At 39.0% G+C, this 21,832-nt stretch overlaps 1 protein-coding gene across 1 annotated transcript in view; it reads left to right on the top strand.

The window, feature by feature from the left end:
* LOC136858544 (collagen alpha-1(V) chain) overlaps nt 1–21,832 on the top strand; it is a 394,943-nt gene that overhangs the window by 355,270 nt on the left and 17,841 nt on the right. Inside the window, exons 27-28 of the mRNA XM_067138158.2 lie at nt 8,294–8,478; nt 15,654–15,869. Of these exons, the coding sequence (XP_066994259.2) occupies nt 8,294–8,478; nt 15,654–15,869 (401 nt within the window). The remainder of the gene's footprint in view (nt 1–8,293; nt 8,479–15,653; nt 15,870–21,832) is intronic.

The following is a 21,832-nucleotide window of genomic DNA, read 5'->3' as shown; positions in this document are numbered from 1 at the left end:
CGTGATGTTTTATGAGTCATGGAAAGATCACATGCTCTCCGAATAAGCTCCATAGTGAGCTCAACACATTTCTCAGCGGCTTCTTTCCTTTTATAACAACATATTTGTTCTGTTATACTATCCATTTCATTTCTTAGGATAGCAAGAAATTTTTCTTTGTCCATACTTTCTATATTCCACCGCGTTGGTTCATACGATCTAATATTAATCTGTGAAGTTTCAGGAAGAATACAAAAAGTAATGTACTGGTGATCACTTCCCGTGTATTCTTCAATCACCCGCCAGTCATTGATATTCGACACGATGTCCTCAGATACAAAAGTCACATCCGGTATGGTTCCTCTACAGCCCGGTCGTCGAAAAGTTGGCACATTTCCAATATTAGTGACCGTCAAACCCAGCCTAGCGGCCATCTCCATAGTTCGGCGCCCTCTAGAGTCATACTGTGGCATACCCCATTCTAGTGCTTGGGCATTGAAATCACCAGCCACGATTAAACCGTTGTCAAAACCTTGTAATACGTCCTCTAGGCCGTCCAGCTTAGCCTGAAATTCAAATACTGACTCATTTGGCGTAAAGTAACAGCTCACTAAAGTATATCTACCAGTGCGGACCCAAACAAAACCGTCTCCGCATCCTTGGTTTGATACTGGGCATCTACCCAAATCTGGTATCCAAATTGCAGCTGTGCCACAATTATCTACGAACCATCCTGGGTGGTCTCTGTCTTGATAAGGTTCACTGAGAAGAAATACGTCTACTCCTATCTCAAAGGTCATCTGCGTCAAAAGATCATTGGCAGTTCTACTCCTATGCATATTTGCTTGAATAACCTTCATCATTTACTGCTAGTTTTAGCCTTTTCGAGAGCTTCACGAAACGCTGTGCAGGCTTTTGAGCCAAGTACATGACTTCGATTAGCTTCGTCAACGTTAATGTCTGTGCAAATTATGCATCTCGGATTTGCTTTGCAACCTATCGCCCTATGCCCGGCTTCTCCGCACTTAAAACAAAGTTTGCTTCTATCTACACCTTTGCAGTTTCGTGCATGGTGTCCATACGAAAGACATCGAAAGCAGCGAGATACCACGATCCTTTTTCGGATTCTACAATCCAACCATCCTATTTTAATTTTACCCATATCTAAAAGTTTCTGGGCCTCCTTATCTTCTATCTCAATGATAGCAAGTTTTTGCCCTCTGCTGTTCGGATTATTAATTGACACTTTCAGTTCTCCTTCGAAATTCTGAAGATCCTGTCTTACAGCTTCCTCTACATCTAAAGCAGTGGTGATACTGTCCATGTCCCGAATTTCCAGGGTAGTGCGGGGAGTTAAAGTCTTCACATCGCCATCCGTTCCAAGGACATTCCTTAAAGATTTATTAAAATTGTCCCTGTTCTCGTTTTGCGTGTCTTTATTAAAAGCGAGAAGAATCGCCCCGGTTTGAGTTTTGCGAATAGATCGAATACTCACGCCGCTGTCTTCCGGTTTTATTTTACTCCGAATACCCTTCAAAACATCTGCAAAAGTCTTGCCGTTTGTTGGTTTGATAAGGACAGCATCAGAACGATCCCTTGATTTTAAATGGGTCCGTTTATCTTGTTTTTTCCCACCATCAATGACCTCCATTCTGCCAGAATCTACCTTATCTGTTAAAGGTTGGATATCTTTATCCTCCTTCATTTCCTTCTTCTTGTTTTTTTTCTTATAGGAAATCTCGACCCATTTCTCCTTATCTTTCTCCTCCCCGTTCGTCACTAACGGTGTCGTAGGCAATTCATTTATCTCTACGGTTGTTTGTTCCCGTTTTAGATTTTCACTAGCTCTCTTCCAGGATGTCCTGCATGCTGCTCCAGCATCGAGAGCTTCCTCCAATTTTCGCAATCCATTCTGGATTTCCAACTTAAGGTTCTTAAGCGGAATAGCTAGAATGCTTTTCACCAATGCCCTAGCGATCTCAAGATGTTCCTCCTCTTTACGCTGTTCCTCCATTATTATTTCCTCATTCCTCCCATTAAGTACTTGCGTCATATCCTGTGTCCCAATACTGGCACATTCAAGTACGTTTGCACTCCTATTCTGATGACACGAAAGAGAGAGCTCTACCGAATCTTTCTGAACTTCTGCCTCCGTCATCGTGCAAGAAAGGAATCTAACTGGCCGTGACTGAGCCGCGGCGGCGAAGGATCCTTTCTTGATATCGTATATTCCTTGAAAGCAACTTATAACCTAAATCCTGAATGATGAAACACTTATCTACAATTAATTTGTCTACAAGTCAATGAAATAATTTGATGAAGTTGTAAAACAATACTACAGGTGCTAGAGGAATATTCTAGTTCAGCTTCTAATGGCGCATGTAATTAATTACTTACGAATTCAACATAAGAAGTACACACACATATTCACCCATCTTTCCATCACGCAACAATCCATAATAATAATAATAATAATAATAATAATAATAATAATAATAATAATAATAATAATGGAAAGGAACAAACAAGTGCAATTCAAGTCATACATAAAACATTCATTGTTCCTGTCTTTCTGTACAGGGTGGACCATGTAAGTTGAGACTGTACAATATAAACAACTGTCTGGAATAAAATTTGCTTGATATTAAGTGGGAAAGAATTATTTGTCATATTTTATCTGGAGAACTTTTGAATGTTTATTTGAGGGTCACATGACATTTTTGAAATGGGAACCAACATTTTATATTGTTTTCACATTCCTTATACAAAACTAAACAGCTCTTCATATACTATTTTTATAAGTACATGGTTCTGTCTCTGGTGTAGACAATGCAACATTGATGTCCAGTAGGTACACAGAATAATAATACCAGTTATTTATACGTATTGGACCTAAGAATAATAAATGTTCAAAATGATGCCCTTCTACCTCAATGCATTTTCCAACTCTGTGAATGAACGATTGATGTGTCCTTAAAAGCATGTCTCTGTCAATACTGGCACAAGCATTTCATGCCTTTATGTTGTCTGGAGTTGTTGACTTTTCACAATAAACTCGATCTTTCAGATAACCCCATAAGAAAAGGTCTGGGGATGTAATGAGCAGGCCAATTGATGGGATCTGCGTGTCCTTGCCAACAATCATGGTAATTGTTATTTAAAACATCCCGAGCAGTATGTGCATAGTGCGCAGGGTATCTGTCATGCTGATACCACATTTGCTTCCTGGTTTCTAATGGTACATCTTCCAACAACAACAGCAACACCCCCACTAAAAAGTGTCTGTACTTTGCACCTGTTAAGGTTCCATCAATGAAATACAGTCCAATTACCTTGGCACCCAAAATCTCACACCACACATTGACGCAAGTGTGATAAACAGATATAACTTGAAAACAATATTCTCTCACCCATGGGTAAATAATGCAAGTGTAAAGCTCGAATTATTATTATTATTATTATTATTATTATTATTATTATTATTATTATTATTATTATTATTATTATTATTATTATTATTATTATTATTATTATTATTACATGTAATGTATGGCTATGAAGTGTTACATCCAGTTAGTATTTGTATTATTATTACATCATATGTACATACGATACAATCACATTGTTTGTGAGGTTATGTTATGAAACCTGTGCTGTACATAAATATTTATATGAGTTCAGTTAATGTAAATACCTATAAATTAATATTATATAATTTATGATTACCTGTATATGACGTGTAATCTGCTACAGAATTGTGAAACACACTGTAACTTCCAGAATGGCACTAGATCATCATATTCTGTATATTATAACCATGCGTCAGGCACTCTAGAATTTACGATAAAATGTATCTTACTAGAAGCCTGGCCAGGCACATATATAAGGAGCTGGTCTTGATGATAACGACGAGATATTGTTTAGTAGAGTTATGGTGTAGCAGGAGTATACTTGTCACCTTGTGTTGTTGTGACATGCAGTGGTTGCAGTCTCCATGTTGAAGGGATAGGCAGTTGTTAAAATGGCGGCTTTGCTGATGTGTGTATTTTGCTAGTGACAGCAGTGATTAAGGTTATGTGTGTGTTTAACTTGTAAATAGATGTGAATAAATAACTGTACTAACTGACGGCATTTCATATGAGTCTTTGTGGATACATTTACATTAACCGGCCAGGGTCTTTGATGTTCCACGCCTTGTAAGCAATGTGGATTGTCCACAGCTCGATAGATTGTGTCGATTTACTTCACCATGATTTGTGAATGTACACTCATCACTAAACAACACTACCTGAAAAAAGTTAATATTATTCCGCAGTCTGTCCTGTGTCCACCTACAGAACATTAGTCTATTCACAAAATCATCACCATATATTTCTTGATGTAATGACATATGATAGGGATGGAATTTATGCTGTTTCAATATACTGAGGACACTGCTTTTGGACATGCCCGCGAGATCTGACATGAGGGTCGTAAATCACTGCAACTAGCAATGCAACTGCCCTTTCATCATCCGTAGCGGTTCGTCTGTGCCTCCTTTTCTTTGGCTGGACACTGCGTCCTTCGGTGAATTATTTTAGCACATGATGAAATGAAGCTCTTGATGGAGTTCTTCTATCAGGAAACTTTCCTGAATACACAAGAATAGCCTGTTCTACATCTCTCCTAGATTCCCTGTAAATGAGAACCATTTCCACTTTGTCTTGTTGCAAAAGTCAGTCCATTTCAACCCACAGATAACTGCGTACGCTTCAAATATTACAGGACTTGCATGGAACTGATTGTTGTTACTCAGCGATCAATAATTGTAGTAGATATGTACTACCAGTTTATTCAACCTGGACTTGCAAGCGGTTGCAAGTACAATAATGGTAGATACCAGGAAACCATCCTACCGCAGAAAGTAAAGAAAACAACGGACGCAGTGTCTCATGACCTGCTTGCCGTAGTGTTATGCTGGACTGTGTCGAATGTGTCCAACAATTCATTGTGCTCTTCAAACACATTCATGTAATTTGTTCATACTTTTCGTTGTTATGTACGCTGGTGTACAAACAACTGCAAAGTGCTATATACAAAAGTTGTTTTGTTTTGTATGAGGAATGAAAAAGCAAAATAAAAAAAGGTCACATGATCCTCAAATTACTATTCAAATGTTCTCCAAACAAAACACGACAAATGACATGTTCTTTCCCCCTTCACCCATTCCGTGGGTGATGCGGCGAGATCCACTGCTACAAGTTGCTTGCTCAGTGGAGAACGTGGATATATCCATTGATTTTAATTTTTTTTTTCTCAGTTGCCTGCCTGCAGAGGTTTATTCCTTATTTCAACAGCATATCCTGGGTGAGTCTGTCCACTGATGTGAATTTTTTCAACAATGTTCTCCAAATACCAACGTGTCATCCACGAGTTGCATCGTAAAGAATGCAACTTACGTCCAGGCAAGAACGACCTAAAGCCTAATAGCATCGCGCTGAAGCTATAGTACCAATATAGTTGGTCCGTTATTGGACATTTATAAATTATCCAGCTAACTCGTTCCTGGTTGGCAGCGTTTTACCCCAGTGTGCCAAGTTGGGCTCATCAGTTGGTAAATAGCACACCCACCAAGACGCATGGCTAGTGCATACCGGGGAGGCCACTGTGTAGGCTATTTGGAGCCACTGGCAGTGCCAATGCACTATGAGAGACTTTGTCTTATTTTCAAAAATCGATGCCTGCCTGGCCATCAGATGATAAAGTTGTTGATTCCCATAGGAAACCTGAAATATTTGTTCCAAATGAGTAAATTTATAATATCAATACAGTTGATCCATTATTGGACATTGTAAATTTTCCAGCTAACTCATTCCTGGTTGCCAGCATTTCGCCCCACTGTGCCAGGTTGGGTTCATCAGTTGGTAAATGGCACACCTACCAAGACGCATTGCTAGTGCATACCGTGGAGGCCACTGCACAGGCTATTTGGAGCCACCGGCAGTGCCAATGCACTATGAGAGACTTTGTCTCATTTTCAAAAATTGATGTCTGCCTAGCCATCAGATGATATAGATGTTGATTCCCATAGGGAACCTGAAATATTTATTCCGAATGAGTAAATTTATAATACCAATATAGTTGGTCCGTTTTTGGACATTATAAATTTTCCAGCTAACTCATTCCTGGTTGCCAGTGTTTTGCCCCAGTGAACCAAGTTGGGTCCATCAGCTGGTAAATGGCACACCCAACAAGACGCATGGCTAGTGCATACTGTGGAGGCCACTGCGTAGGCTATTTGGAGCCACCGGCAGTGCCAATGCACTATGAGAGACTTTGTCTCATTTTCAAAAATTGATGCCTGGCTGGCCATCAGATGATAAAGATGTTGATTGCCATAGGAAACCTGAAATAATTGCTCCGAATGAGTAAATTTATAATACCAATATAGTATATAAATTTTCCAGCTAACTCATTCCTGGTTGCCAGCGTTTTGCCCCAGTGTGCCAAGTTGGGCTCATCAGTTGGTAAATGGCACACCACCAAGACGCATGGCTAGTGAATACCGTGGAGGCCACTGCGTAGGCTATTTGGAGCCACCAGCTTTAGCTCATCGCTTAATCATCCCTTGGATGCAATAATATTGCTGTAGAAGGGATTTCTGGAGATTGTGATACTAAACAGACCTCTCTGATGACAAACTAGAACTGTGACCTGATTTATTATCCCAAGTATTTATTATCCTTCATGACTGGAGAGTGTGTTTACCACGAGTTACACAACATTTATTATCGCAAGCACATGTTCTGTAATATAGGCATAATACATGATTTCCTTCCAATCGGCACAGACCAGGATTCTATTTGATTCTCTTTCTTACATTTTACCCCTAAAATGTCTAAAAGGAATTACTGGCCTCCAGCATTACAGAAAGATGATTTACATGTCATGATAAAGGATATGTTGAAATTCAGTGGGGAGGATAGTGAAGTTCTGCTAAAGGGGAATTCGTAAGTGACAGGGATTTATCTGTAACAAGTACTGCAGGCTCGAATGTACAGGGTTTTGGGCCCAGCTCATACAAATGTTCACCAGTCGCAAAAGAGAGAACACGTGTTCGATTCCAGTTCAAGTAGGATCTTGACAGCAACTGTATTTTCCAACTCATTGGCTGAATGGTCAGCGTACTGACCTTCGGTTCAGAGGGTTCCAGGTTCGATCATGGCCGAGTCGGGGATTTTACCTTCATTGGTTAATTCCAATGGCCCGGGGGGCTGGTTGTTTGTGCTGTCCCCAACATCCCTGCAACTCATACATCACACATAACACTATCCTCCACCATAATAGCACGCAGTTACCTACACATGGCAGATGCCGCCCACCCTCATCGGAGGGTCTGCCTTATAAGGGCTGTACTCGGCTAGAAATAGGCACATGAAATTATTATAGCTACCACATTGATGATAACATTGATAATATTCCAACCACTGCAACCTCTTCGTCAACTTATACTGAAAATAGACAAAGAAGATCGCGCTTTGGTCCAAAATTCCATATTGATGTAAAGGGAGAGTTTTTAGGGAAAACAAAACCGAGCAAAATATTTGAATTACTTTTTGATGACAAGATATGCCAGAACATAGCTCAACAGACAAATATTTATGCCCAGCAGGAAATCAAGATTGGGTTCGGACAAATAAGAACGAAACAAAGTTTCTTATGGGCACACTACTGCAGCTGACCTTCAACAGCACATCACCATATGGTATCATGCCAACTCAGACCTCAAGAACTGTATGTTACCCTATGGTGTCATGTCATCTCAGGTTTGAAGACCAGTATGACACCATATGACAGCATGTGGCACCCAATGTGTTATTCAAAAGTTCCTTGTGAACGATTGTATTTCAATTTTTTCTCAGAATATCATCAAATTTCCTCCATTTTAAATGTCCATTCCTTCAATGTCATATTTTTAGTGACATTATTATTATTATTAAGCGTATGGAATTTACATAATGGACAAGTATATACAATATTATACAAAAGAAAAACCTGCAAAGAATACATGGTACTAAGTAGGGAACAATCACATGGATATCTAAATTATTTTTCCACTGCACTAGGGAAACTCAGACATCAGCAAAGTCTTTCCGGTCTCCACCATAAGCATGCAGAGGGCTTTCATCCATTATATGATGCATCGTCTGGACCAATGCACCACAATCACATGTTGGAGAGTCCCTGAAGCCCCACTGGTGAAGGGAGAATGCAGATCCTCCACAATTAGTGTGAAATATGAAAATGTAGTTTATTGGCCGGCTTTGTGTTCCAGGTTGGTATTGGATAGATCCTAATCTGGGCATGCCTGATGATGCTGTATATGTATACTGTAATATGACTGGCAGCGGGGAGACCTGTGTTTTCCCAGACATCCACTCAAGTCAGATGCCAAACATCCAGTGGCGCAAAGAGGGAGACAAGAATGACTGGTATTCCAATCTACGAGGAGGATTCAGAGTGAGTATTATTTGCTTTCTTACTGTTTACTACATGCCTTTAACTTACTGAGATGTTGAGTCCTCAGTCCAAAGGCTGATTGGAACCTCAACAGATCCACCATCAGCTATTATAAGTAGTCTAGGGTGTCAGTGAAGGGGTGTTCTAGGGAAATGAAGAATGAGGTAGTTTCCCATTGTTTTCCTCATGAGCCAGAAGGTGCTGTTGCATATCAGCCTGCAAAACTCACTGAAATGTGTGCACCAACTGACTCTGTGTGCAACACTTTCACATCATTAGTCACAGGGACTGGCTGCATAAGAAATGGTGGTGGTAGGATTGCTCATACCTTGGCTACTTTTATATGTCAAAGCTATGGATGAGACAGACAGAAAAATCAAAGTAAAAAACTTGATGTAGCCAATACCCATTTAACTGGGCAAGTACAATTACAAAAGACCTAAGTTTCAGAAGCAGTTTCAGATAATGGCCATCTTATTTGTGTTATTTCACCTGATTTATTCACACATGCTCCAGTCTCCCAAAATACTTCAGTCAATCAATATTAATCAATCAATACTGATCTGCATTTAGGGCAGTCACCCAAGTGGCAGATTCCCTATCTGTTGTTTTCCTAGCCTTTTCATAAATGATTTCAAAGAAATTGGAAATTTATTGAACATCTCCCTTGTGGTAGGTTATTCCCCTTCCTTGGTAAGTTATTCCTTATTTTTAGAGACAGTAGCACAGAATATTCACAGAAGAAAAGACCTACATGCACACACACATAGTGAGTACAAGGACATATAAATACAATTGAACTGAATATTTTAAGCAAGCCTCAGACCTATGGGAGTAACAGAGTCCTCCTCCCTTTTGACACACAGTGGAAATATGTAGCTGGAATAGGCCTTGGAAAAAACTTGTCAAATAAAATGGAAATCAATTGGGAGATATCATTATTAATGGGGATTATGAAAGAAAGAAAGAGAAAGAAAGAAAATAGAACTGGCTAAGTCAGCAAAAGGATGCATCTAGGTGTGTTGGGAGATAATGATATTCATGTAAGGGGAGATAATGAGGAAGAGATAGGATATTATAATGTGTTCTTAATGGGTGTTAAATAAGGGAAGGGCAGAGTGTGGAGGTAGGACTGTTCATCAGGAATACTATTGCATGCAACAAAGTTTCTGTTAGGCACATAAATGAGCTAATGATGTGGGTAGATTTGGCAGTTGGAGGAATTAGGACGAGAATTGTCTCAGTCTACTCACCATGTGAGGGTTCAGATGAGGAGGAAGTTGGTAAGTCTTATGAAGCACTGACATCATACTCAGGGTCAACAGCAAGGACAGCATAGTGCTAATGGGCAATTTCAATGCGAGAGTTGGATATAGAACTGAAGGATATGAAAAGGTGATGGATAAATGTGGGGAAGAATTGAAGCTAATTGGAATGGGAAGTGTTTACTGGACTTCTGTGCTACTATGGAGTTAGCAGCTATGAAGACATTCTTCAAGCATAAGGCTATTCACTGCTACACATGAGGGTAGGGGCACCAGATCCATAATAGATTACATCATAACTGATTTTGAATTCAGGAAATCTGTTAGGAATGTGCAGATATTCCAGGGACTTCTTAATGATTACAGACTACTGTCTGATCTGCAGTGAACTCAGTCTCTTGACCTAGGATAGAGAAAGTGAAATCTGTTAGCAGATAATGAAGAGTAGAAAATCTCTAGGATGAGGACAAAAGTACATGGACATGATTAGTGAAACACTCCAAACAATGGACAGTAAACATATAAGGATATAGAAAGAAAATGGGTGACATACAAAAATGCTGTAATAGAAACAGCAAGGGGGAGCCTCCGTGGCTCAGACGGCAGCGCGTTGGCCTCTCACCGCTGGATACCGTGGTTCAAATCCCGGTCACTCCATGTGAGATTTGTGCTGGACAAAGCAGAGGCAGGACAGGTTTTTCTCCGGGTACTCCGGTTTTCCCTGTCATCTTTCATTCCAGCAACACTCTCCATTCTCATTTCATGGCATCTATCACTCATTAATAAATCACTTTGGGAGTGACGACCCCATCGTACCAATAGCCTATGTATGATTCATTCATCACACCCCTGACCTGGTTAAAGACTGGAAAACAGGTTGTAGGTTTTCATTTTCAGAAACAGCAAGGGAATGCCTAGAAGCAACTGTGTGTAAAGATGGGAAGAAGTGAACATCTTGGTGAAATGATGAAGTGAGGATACTTTGTAAACATAAAAAGGTGTATCAGAAATAGGTCCAAACAAGGAAAGATACAGACAGGGAATTGTTCATAGATAAAATTGAGTGAAAGAACTAATTGTTGAATCCGTGAAGAAGTCGTCGGAAAATGTTGGTAATAACATTGAAAGGCTTGATCAAGCAGCAGGGAACCATTTATGGATAGCAGTAAAGAACCTTAGAAAAGGAGAGAAAAATGAAATAAGTAGTGTTTTAGGTACATCAGGTGAACTCACTGGACAGGTGGAAGGAATATTTTGAAAATCTTCTCAGTGTAAAAGGAAATGTTTCTGTTGACATCGAGAATAACCAAGCTCATGGGGTGGAGGACAGCGATTTTAGTGAAAGTACGCTTGAGGAAGTGGTAAGGATGGTGAACTCCATTGCCATAAAGAAGTAGGAATAGATGAAATTACTCCTGAAATGGTGAAATATAGTGGGAAGGCAGGGATGAACTGGCTTCACAGAGAAATAAGATTAGCGTGGAATATTTTAGTAAGGTACCTTCTCATTGGACAAAAACAGTAATTGCATCGATCTATAAGCAAGAGGACGGGAAGGATTGCAACAACTATTGAAATATTTCACTGATTAGTATACCAGGCAAGGTGTTCACTGACATTTTGGATTGGAGGGTGCGATCAATGGTTGAGGATAAGTTGGATCAAAACCAGTGTGGTTTTCGACCAGAGAGAGGCTGTCATAATCAGATTTTCAGTATGCATCAGGTAATTGAAAAATGCTTCAAGAGGAATAGATAGCTATGTTTATGTATTTTAGATCTAGAGGAGGTATATGACAGAGTACCAAGTTTTTTTTAGTTTTGTGTGGCTATTTCTAGCCGGGTGCAGCCCTTGTAAGGCAGACCCTCCAATGAGGGTGGGCGGCATCTGCCATGTGTAGGTAACTGCATGTTATTGTGATGGATAGTGTTATGTGTGGTGTGTGAGTTGCAGGGATGCTGGGGAGAACACAAACACCCAGCCCCCCGAGCAACTGGAATTAACCAATGAAGGTTAATATCCCCAACCCGGCCGGGAATCGAACCCGGGACCCTCTGAACCGAAGGCAAATATGCTGACCATTCAGCCAACGAGCCAGACAGAATACCAAGTGAAAAGTTGTTAGTCATACTGAGGCAGTATGGGGTGAAAGGTAGATTATTAAAATCAATCAAAGTAATTTATGTTTATAATTGGGCTGCAGTGAAAATTAATGGTAGAATGAGTTCTTGATTCAAGGTACTTTCAGGAGTTGTGTTGTCTACATTTACATGGATCATCTATTGAAAGGTATAAAATGGCAAGAGAGATTCAGTTAGGTGGAAATGCTGACGGCTTGGCCTTAATGGCAGACTATGCTGAAAGCCTGCAATCTAATATCTTGGAACTTGAAAATACTGTAGGAGCAGTGAGTATGATATGAAAATTAGGTAGTATTTGCAAGACTAAGGTCATATCAGTAGGGAAGAAACCTAAGAGAATTGAATGTCAGGTTGGGAATACAAAACTGGAAAAGGTAGATCATTTCAAGTATTTAGGATGTGTAATCTCCCAGGATGGTCAGTATAGTAATTGAGATTGAATCAAGGTGCAGCAAATCTAATGCAGTGAGCTCACAGTAGCGATCAACAGTATTCTGCAAGAAAAAATCCAGCTCTCAGATGAAACTATCCTTTAACTTATTGGTTTTCAGACCATCTTTGAAGGATTTATTCGCCAAGATGTCTAGCAGCTGTAAAACTTTTTAGCCCACCTGGTTTTATGACAGCAATGGTGTTAAGATGAAACATACCATTTATTAACGGACTCAGCTAAATAGCCATGAAAACTGTCCAGAACAAGCATTGACTCTTTATGAAGTAGAGCTCCAGTATGTCGGTCCATTCTTGTTCCTGCACTCAACTTTGTTTACGATTGAAAACTGTGTGGACTCAAGATATCTTATTCATAATTTAGAAGTAACAGACATGAAATTGGCTTCAGTGGTGGGGTCATGTGATGTGAATGGATGAGGCTAGGTTACTTAGGAGAATAATGGACTTGGTCATCCAGGGTAAGAGAAGTAGAGGAAGACCAAGATGGTGATGGTTAAATTCAGTTCTTAATGATGTAAAGATAAGAGGTATGGAACTAAATGAGGCCACACAGCTTGTTACAAATAGAGAACCGAGCTCAATAGCTGCAGTCGCTTAAGTGCGGCCAGTATCCAGTATTCGGGAGATAGTAGGTTCGAATCCCACTGTCGGCAGTCCTGAAAATGGTTTTCCGTGGTTTCCCATTTTCACACCAGGCAAATGCTGGGGCTGTATCTTAATTAAGGCCACAGCCGCTTCCTTCCCACTCCTAGCCCTGTCCTGTCCCGTCATCGCCATAAGACCTATCTGTGTCGGTGCGACGTAAAACAACTAAAAAAAAAAAAAAACCAAGGCTGAATGCTGAAAGTCATAACAGTCTACAATGAAGATGTACAGTATGTATGTATGTATGTATGTATGTATGTATTTAGTCAGTAAACAAGTTACGTACAATACCAAAAACTATAAATGTACATAGACATAGCATATTTGCTCCCATAACTTCTCCCTCTTTTTGTTAAAACTTAGAGGACAAAACTCGCGGGAAGAAAATACATTAATAAAATGCGATGACTAAAACAATTGGACATAAAATTGAGGTATACATCTTCAAAACTACACTTATACTGTATATCAAATTAATATTTAAAGCAAATAAGTAAAAATAACACAACATTTGATTTGAACAGTTGTGAGACTTTCCTTCAAACATCGTGCTGTGTTCAAGTTCAAAAGCGGAGACAATACAGACTCGATTTTGGGGTCAAACCTAGCAACACAAATATTTTATAATAAATATTGGGCATAAAATGTGCACAAATCAAAATTAGCTCATTAAGTGCATAAATAAAATCAACGTACCAGTCCTTTACTCTTCACAGCTTTCTTAGAAGACGTACCGGTAGACATAATCTTCATCAGCAGAGTTGTTTATATCTACTACGTCATCGCACATGTTTTTATTTTCCGAGCCATCTATCATGTTAGTTACCCCAGTCTTCCTAAAGGTCATTGGGACAATGTCTTCTGTGATCAGATTCCAAGTTCTAAGAATTCAAGAGCTCAATTGTTCAATGCTAGGTCTGTTAATGCTCCCCCTTATTATCAGTTCGAAGGAACCAGTGGCCATTCACAACACATAAACCAGAGGAGATGATCTTTGAAGGACCAAGCGAGTTGGCTGTGTGGTTAGGAGTGCGCAGCTGTGAGCTCGCATCTGGGAGATAGTGGGTTCAAACCCGACTGTTGGCGCCCTGAAAATGTTTTTTCACTGAGATGTCTAGCAGCAGTAAAACTGATATATTAGCCCACCTGGTCTTATGACAGCAATGGTGTTGAGATGGAACATATAATTTTTAACGGACTCTGGTAAATAGCCATGAAAACTGTCCAGAACAAGCACTGACATTTGTGAAGTAAAGTTCCAGTATGTCGGTCCATTCTTGTTCCTGCACTCAAACTATGTCAGCTGGAAGATTGCACTTAGGCAGAGGTGATTTTTTTTTTTTTTTTTTTGCTTTTTTTTGTTTTTAAACAACAAAGGGTGGTAGCTTTCTACTGCCAACATGATGGTACACAGTAATTTCTGTGCGCCTGTTTTTTAATTAATACCCAGGATGCTCCCCTTGATGCACTGTCGTACTTCATGGCATATCAAAATTAATTAGAGTTTGGTCCATGTTTTGAATTTGAGAAAGAAGAAAAATCATTTTCTCATCTAAGTTTGATGACAAGCTAATGAAATTTGATTACCTCTTCTGTGTAATTATGTGGTAGATGCTGAACCAGAGTGGTTCATCTTCGCAGACTAAGTGCATGTCCCTGCATAAAACGAGCAGTCCATCCCACGCTCGCCTTAAATTGCGCACTTGTAATGCCACATTTTTTTTTTCTTTTTTACTGCAGCAATGCCATCATTTCTTAGTTCCACTACATAGTCAAGCACTTCTTCCTTTACCTTTAGAAATTTTCTGCACTTTGGGTCATGAAATGATTGACACTTGGATGTATCTTTCTTTAATTCTTCTTTCCGAACCCACCAATAGCGAATTAATTTTTGTTTTACACCAAACTCTCTTCCTGTGCACTTCATTCCATTATTTTATGCAAAATAAACAACTGCAAGTTTAAACTGTGCAGTATAACTACTATTCTTTCATCCCATTTTTTCACGTCACTTCACAAGTCACTCGTCTTGCTGCTATAAGAGACAGAATGCAGCTGTTTGTTTTCTTATCTCTGGTCCTGCCCAGAGGAAGGCCAGTGTAGCAGGTAATTGGATAGTTAATAGCCTTGGACTTTCCATTTGAAGCGGTATTTATTGATGCCTGGAATCCAGAAAACAGGCTTGTTAGGTGCAAGGGGTGTCAAATTTCTTACCAAAGATGCTAATGAAAATTAGGTGGCATGTGCAAAATGAAAGAATAATAAGATTCAAAAAATAAGCCTTAAAAATTTTGAGGGGGCATTATTTGTGTACGAATGGTACTTGGAATAATATAATTTCAGTACATAACAAGCTCATTAATTTCAATTAAAATCATACATTTCTAAGTAACAAGCAGCAATAACAACATCAACAAGAGTTTTATCTCCATCAGTGTCTCAGCTTTGAATTTAAAAAGACTTGATACTACTTTTGTGTGTACATAATTTCATTGCATTTGCGCTAATAAAAATGTAAATTTTCTGTACCTCTGATTATGGAGGCATATATTATTTTTAATACTTTCTGCGTATTATGAAATTCATCCTTCAGTATTTCTTGACAGTGACATATATTTACAAAAGGAATATACCAAACTTTTAATCAATTTTCACTTTAATTAATTTTCAGATAACCTATGAAACAGTGGGTGTTGTTCAAATGACATTTCTTCGTTTGCTCAGTCAAGATGCCTACCAAAATTTCACTTATACCTGCATCAATTCAGCAGCATGGTACAATCTGAAGAACTTTAGCTATGATATGGCTATCAAGCTCTTGGGAGAAAATGAGGTAGAATTTGGAATGGATGGTATTAAACCAAATGTTCTTGTAGATGGCTGCAAGGTAAGCATTCAACATTTTTCTTTTACATAATGTGATATATATACACAGATTAGTTCATAGAAGGTCATAAGGAGAATACATTGTAATTTAAAACTTATTTAACATCATCTTATAAATGAAAAGAAATTATGCAAGATATTTACTCCATAATTCATCAGTGATCTGCATTTAGGGCTGTTGCCCAGGTGGCAGATTCCCTATCAGTTGTTTACCTAGTCTTTTATCCAAGGTTATGAATTTTGTTATTGGTTCCGTATTGAATTAAAAGTACATATAATTTAATTGCAAAGTTTTAACTTTGTCAATTAAATTATATTTACCTAGTCTTAAACTTTTTAAAGAACTTGGAAATTTTTCGAACCCCCCCCCCCCCCCCCCCCTTGATAAATTATTCCAATCCCTTACCCCTCATCCTATATTAATATTTGTTCCACTGTGTCCTCTTGTATTCCAACTTTATCTCGCCTACTTTTAAACGCTCCACTCAAGCTTATTCGTCTACTAATGTCATTCCATGCCACCTCTCCACTGATAGCTCAGAACGTACCACTTATTGCATACTGGGTCTGTGTTGACAGAATATTACATGAAAATATTGTTTAACAGATACCCTGAAGTTCCACCTATTCAATACAATGTATAATCTTATAGATTACATATATTTTATTTTCTACATATTAAAACACAAGACATGTTTTGTCTTGTCTTTGAGACATCTTCAACTCTAAAAATCATTAAGATTAAAACATGATACCAGACTGGCTGTTGAGAGTATTCTTATTATGCATTTAATTTTTTTTTTATGGCTGAAGATGTCTCAAAGATGAGACAAAACATGTCCCTTGTTTTAATGTTAAAATAAAGTATACATATGTAATCTATAAGATTATAAGTTATATTGAATAGATGGAGCCTCAGGATATCCTTTGAACAATTTTTTCAAATAACATACCACTTATTCAAGCTTCTCGGCTCCCTACTTCTGAGTCTTTCCATCTCAAAGTTTGAAACATTTTTGTAACACTACTCCTTTGTTGGAAATACCCCAGAACAAACAATGCTAATTTCCTATGGATCTTTTCCAGTTCTCGTATCAAGTAGTCCTTGTGTGGGTCCCATACACTGGAACCATACTCTAATTGGAGTCTTACCAGAGACATATATGCCCTCTCCTTTACTTCCTTATTACAACCCTTAAACACCCTCATATCTATGTGAAGAGATCTGTAACCTTTATTAACAACCTTGTTAATATGATTATCCCAATGGAGGTCATTACTTATGTTAACACTTTACTTACAGTGATCCCCCATGAGGTACTATCATGCCATCAACATAGTAATTAAAACCGTAGGGCTTTTCCTCTTAGTGAAACTGACAGTCTCTCACAATCCTGCAACTCATTTACTACTCTATACAGCATAACATCATCCACAAATAGCCTGATCTGTGATTCCAGATTTTTACTCATATTATTTATATAAATAAGAAAACCTAAATGTGCAATAATACTGCTCTTCTGTAACACCTTCCCCACCTTTAACCATTACAAGATCAGATAACACTTCACCTACTCTAATTCTCTCTGAGTTTTATTTTCTAGAAATTTAGCTAAGCATTCAACCACTCTTTTGTCTAGTCCAATAGCCCTCATTTTCATCAGTTATCTCCCAAGATCTACTTTACAAAAAACCTTGATGTTAATAGCAATACAGTCTATTTGACCTCCTGAATCTAAAATATCTGTTATATCTTGCTGGAATACTACAAGTTGAGTTTAATTGGAATAACCTTTCCTAAACCTGAACTGCCTTCTATCAAACCAGTTAGTAATACAAGGTGTCCGGGTGTAAGGTATAATAATATAAAATTGAATAACTTGAGAAGTAGTGGAGATATTTACTTGGGGTTTGTTTCTACAAGTAGGGTAACTCAAAATGTTTGTTTACATACCTAATAAACCTCGGTATGCACACCATTAATGGCACAACAGACACCTAATCGGTATTCCACTTCTCTCCAAGTGTTCTGCAGCATTGTAGGAGCAACATTTGTGTTAGCTGCACGAATGCGATGACGCAGATCTGGTAGATCATGAACTGGTGTCTGGTAAACTTGATTCTTGACAAACCCCAACAGGAAAAAATCAAGTGGCGTAAAGTTGGGGTTTCTAGGGGGCCAAGCAATTGATGGACTACCTCTCCCAATCCAGCGATTTGGGAACTCACGATTCAAGAAATCCCTCACAACTTCCACATAATGGCATGGTGCACCATCTTGCTGAAAGATCATGTCACGAGGAGGTTGTGGCATAACATACTGCTCCAACATGTCTAGGTAATTTGTTCCATTAACTGTAGGCTCCACGAAGAAAAATGGGGTCCTTCAACAATCCACACCACACATTCACTTTCGGAGAGTCCCGTTCCAACTCCATCACTACGTGGGACGGTTCAGATCCTCATATGCGACAATTGTGCTTGTTTACTGTGCTAGAAACATGGAATGTAGCCTCGTTCAAGAAACAGACCGAATCGAGGAATGCCTCGTTTCCATCAATTTTTGCCAGAATTGTCTCCGCGAATCCCTTCTGTAGCGGCCTGTCCTGAGGTTTGATTTTCTGATGAAGCTGCAGTTTGTACACCCATAAGCGCAACCTTTTGTGGACGACATCATGTAATTGAAATAATATGGTAGTTCAACCTATTCAATACAAGTAAATAAGAGATGTAGAGATTACATTCTTATTTAATTAAAAGTGGAAATGATACCGGTTTCGACCCCAGTCTGGGTCATCATCAGCCGATTATAACTCGAAAAACAATGCATAAGTAAGAAAGAAGTTAACGGTCAAGTCCACACAATATCAGTTGAAGCGGCGATATCAAAATGACGGGGGTAGGCACTGTAAAATTCAGACGAAGTGGAATGTAAGTCAATTAAAAGAAGTAATGCGTAATCTTCCAAGCATCAGCACAGCACACGCAATGTTTGGCACTGTCTCACAATGTTCACGAAAAGCAGAGAACAGTTAAATGAGCCAGACTGCATACACCGTCAGGCACAAAGTCACAACACAATCCAAATATGAAGATCTAAAGTCATGAAGAAGCCAAAGACGAGCAGCTGAACCGAAGTAACTTGCAAGCTCCAGAAGATCGGCGCGGTGTTTACAATGTCAAGTGCTGTAGTTTCATACGCTGATGGAGATTGAAAGATAGATTAAGGCTTCAGCCACAGTGCAGGCGGCGAGCGGAGCGTTGCCGCTATCGAAAAGTTGAAGAGTGGGGAGGAGAGAGCGCCTGTGTGGACATCTAGCGAGAGTCAGTAAGCGGCGCGGCATCTCCCCTGAACGAGGTGATTAGATAATGGCAGTTTCAAAGGTTTCTCTTTTTTCTCTGCTTGTAGAATTGTTTTAAATCTAAACTGAAGAATTCGACGCAGGACTAGGAGAGAATTTCGTAATCATCCAGTAAATAAATAACGTGAAATGCATGGGGAGTTTCACAATTTATATGGAGAACTGAATTGATTTCCCGGTAAGATTTTTCAAATATACTTTTATGTCCATTCAAACTTTTGACTTTTTTCTGAAACTTCAGGCGCGACTGGAGAAGCAAGTCACCAACTTCCAGAGACCCATAAAAGTCCGATGTAATGACGAACACAAGTTTTCATATCTTCAATATATTATGAAGGACAATAATATTAATTAAACAATAATGATAGGGCGTACAATAATAATAATAATAATAATAATAATAATAATAATAATAATAATAATACGATGCATTAAAGACAATCATGTTTATGTCCATAACCATGATTGACTTATAACTGTATTTATCTGGTATATTTAAGATCGTTCCAATCTCTTTCCAGGCTTCCCTTGTCACTATTAGGTTTTCGACGTTCTTCTCTCTGTGGAAATTCTAAGTTCCCATGAAGGGAATTAGATTCTTTTCCACCAATAGAGCATATAAAAAATCAGATCAAAAATTAGATGGATGGCTTTTCCGGCGTTTGCTCTATTAACCAGCGTTTCGTCTAGTGTCAGACCTAAGACGAAAGGCTGGTTAATAGAGCAAACGCCGGAAAAGCCATCCATCTAATTTTTGATCTGGTTCTTCTCTCTGTCGTTCCATAGGAAAGTTCAGGTTTGAACTTCAGAAATTAGCACTTTCATCTCCTCTCTTGTTAACTCACGAACAGTCATTACGAGCGGCGCAGCTGAAATCTCAAACAGGAGTGAGCGGCTGGCGGCAGGCAGCGTTGTTCTTGAGCCAACTTCCCCTCCAAAGTGACGCGCCGCTGGCAACATGGCCACAAGCATTTGCTAACGCAGGTTTGAGTCTCATCTTTGCCGCCACACAACGCAATGCTCCGCTCGCCGCCTGCACTGTGGCCGAAGCCTTAATGATCAAGTATTTGCTTAGTTCACGAAAATGTACCCATATATATATATATATACACTTATAATACGATTCAATATAACTGAATACGTAATTATGATCTTGAAGATTTTCAGAACAGTTGACGTGAAAAAGCAATAGTGAATAGAAAAAATGGTAAAAAGCGCAATACTGGAAACAAATGAAAACGTGTATGCACAGTGTGCTATTTCTTGAATATAAAAAATTCAGGTCGTGATTGAAGTAGTCAAAGTTGGCGGACGCAAGGCATGAGTTTAAATTTGAAAGTGAGGGCCCAAAATGAAGGTGGCAATGTAGTTTTTTCTTTTTTTTTAGGGGTGAAAAGAAAAATAGGATAAATTAATAAAGAAAGAAGATGATGAAAACTTAATTCTTTCAAAGGGCCTCAAACACAATTGGCCGAACCTCAACACTTTCAATATAGCCACCAATTTAATCACTGAATCTGAAATAGCCATTAACAAAATGCCAACAGAAGAACAAGATGAAATCAGATATGAAGTCAAAAGAAAACTTGAAAATATCTTCATCAATAATAACAAAAACACTTCTCCTCTGCCATTAATTAGAGCCACCCTGACCGATACAAAATCCAAGGTGAAGTTCCACGGATGTCTCTCGCATTCCTTTGACATCAAAACAGGAGTCCGACAAGGTGATGGGCTATCCACGATACTCTTCAACTGTGTTCTTGAAAAGATCATCAGAACCTGGCGGGTGAGATTACAGGAAACCAACTCCAGTCCATTGAGAATAGGAACCAAATCCAAGGGGATCGCAACAGACTGCTTAGCATTTGCTGATGATATTGCTGTTCTCTCAAACGACATAGAAACCGCTAGAGCTCAAGTTGAAATTTTAAAGGAAATTGCCGAACAAACTGGTTTGCAGAAATCGTTTGAGAAAACAGAAGTAATGACTAACATCAAAGAGGCTCCACCAAAACTCCATACAAAATACGGGGACATCACCCAAGTAGACAAATTCAAATACCTGGGTGAGATCATCATAAAAAATGAACTGGACAAAGAAGCACTTCAGGAGCGAGTACGCAAACTGGAAATAGCCTACCAAACATCCCGCACAATCTACAACAAAAAATGCCTTTCCCAAAACACCAAGATACGTCACTATGAAACAGTTCTGAAGCCAGTAGTTCTATATGCAGCCGAAACCCTGTCTCTAAATGCCAGCAAAGGACTCCTTGAAGAACTGGAGAAAACAGAACGCAAAATTGTGAGAGGAATCTTGGGATCAAAGTACAGAAATGGAATCCATCAAAAGAGATCCAACAAGGAAGTCTACAGCAAAATAGAGAAAATTACCGACACAATCAGAAAAAGACGGACACAATTTTACGGTCATCTGAAAAGAATGGACGGAAGAAAGTTAACTAAAGAAATCTTTCACTTTTTTGATTCAAACCCCAAAACCACAATTCCCTGGTTTAGAAATACCAAAGAAGACCTGCAAATGCTACATATCTCAGCTGAAGATGCCCTTAACAGAGATCTCTTCCGCAAGAAAATA

Source organism: Anabrus simplex, chromosome 1 (assembly GCF_040414725.1).
Source record: "Anabrus simplex isolate iqAnaSimp1 chromosome 1, ASM4041472v1, whole genome shotgun sequence".
In the NCBI taxonomy this organism is placed as follows: domain Eukaryota; kingdom Metazoa; phylum Arthropoda; class Insecta; order Orthoptera; family Tettigoniidae; genus Anabrus; species Anabrus simplex.
This window is presented reverse-complemented; position numbering and strand designations above follow the sequence as displayed.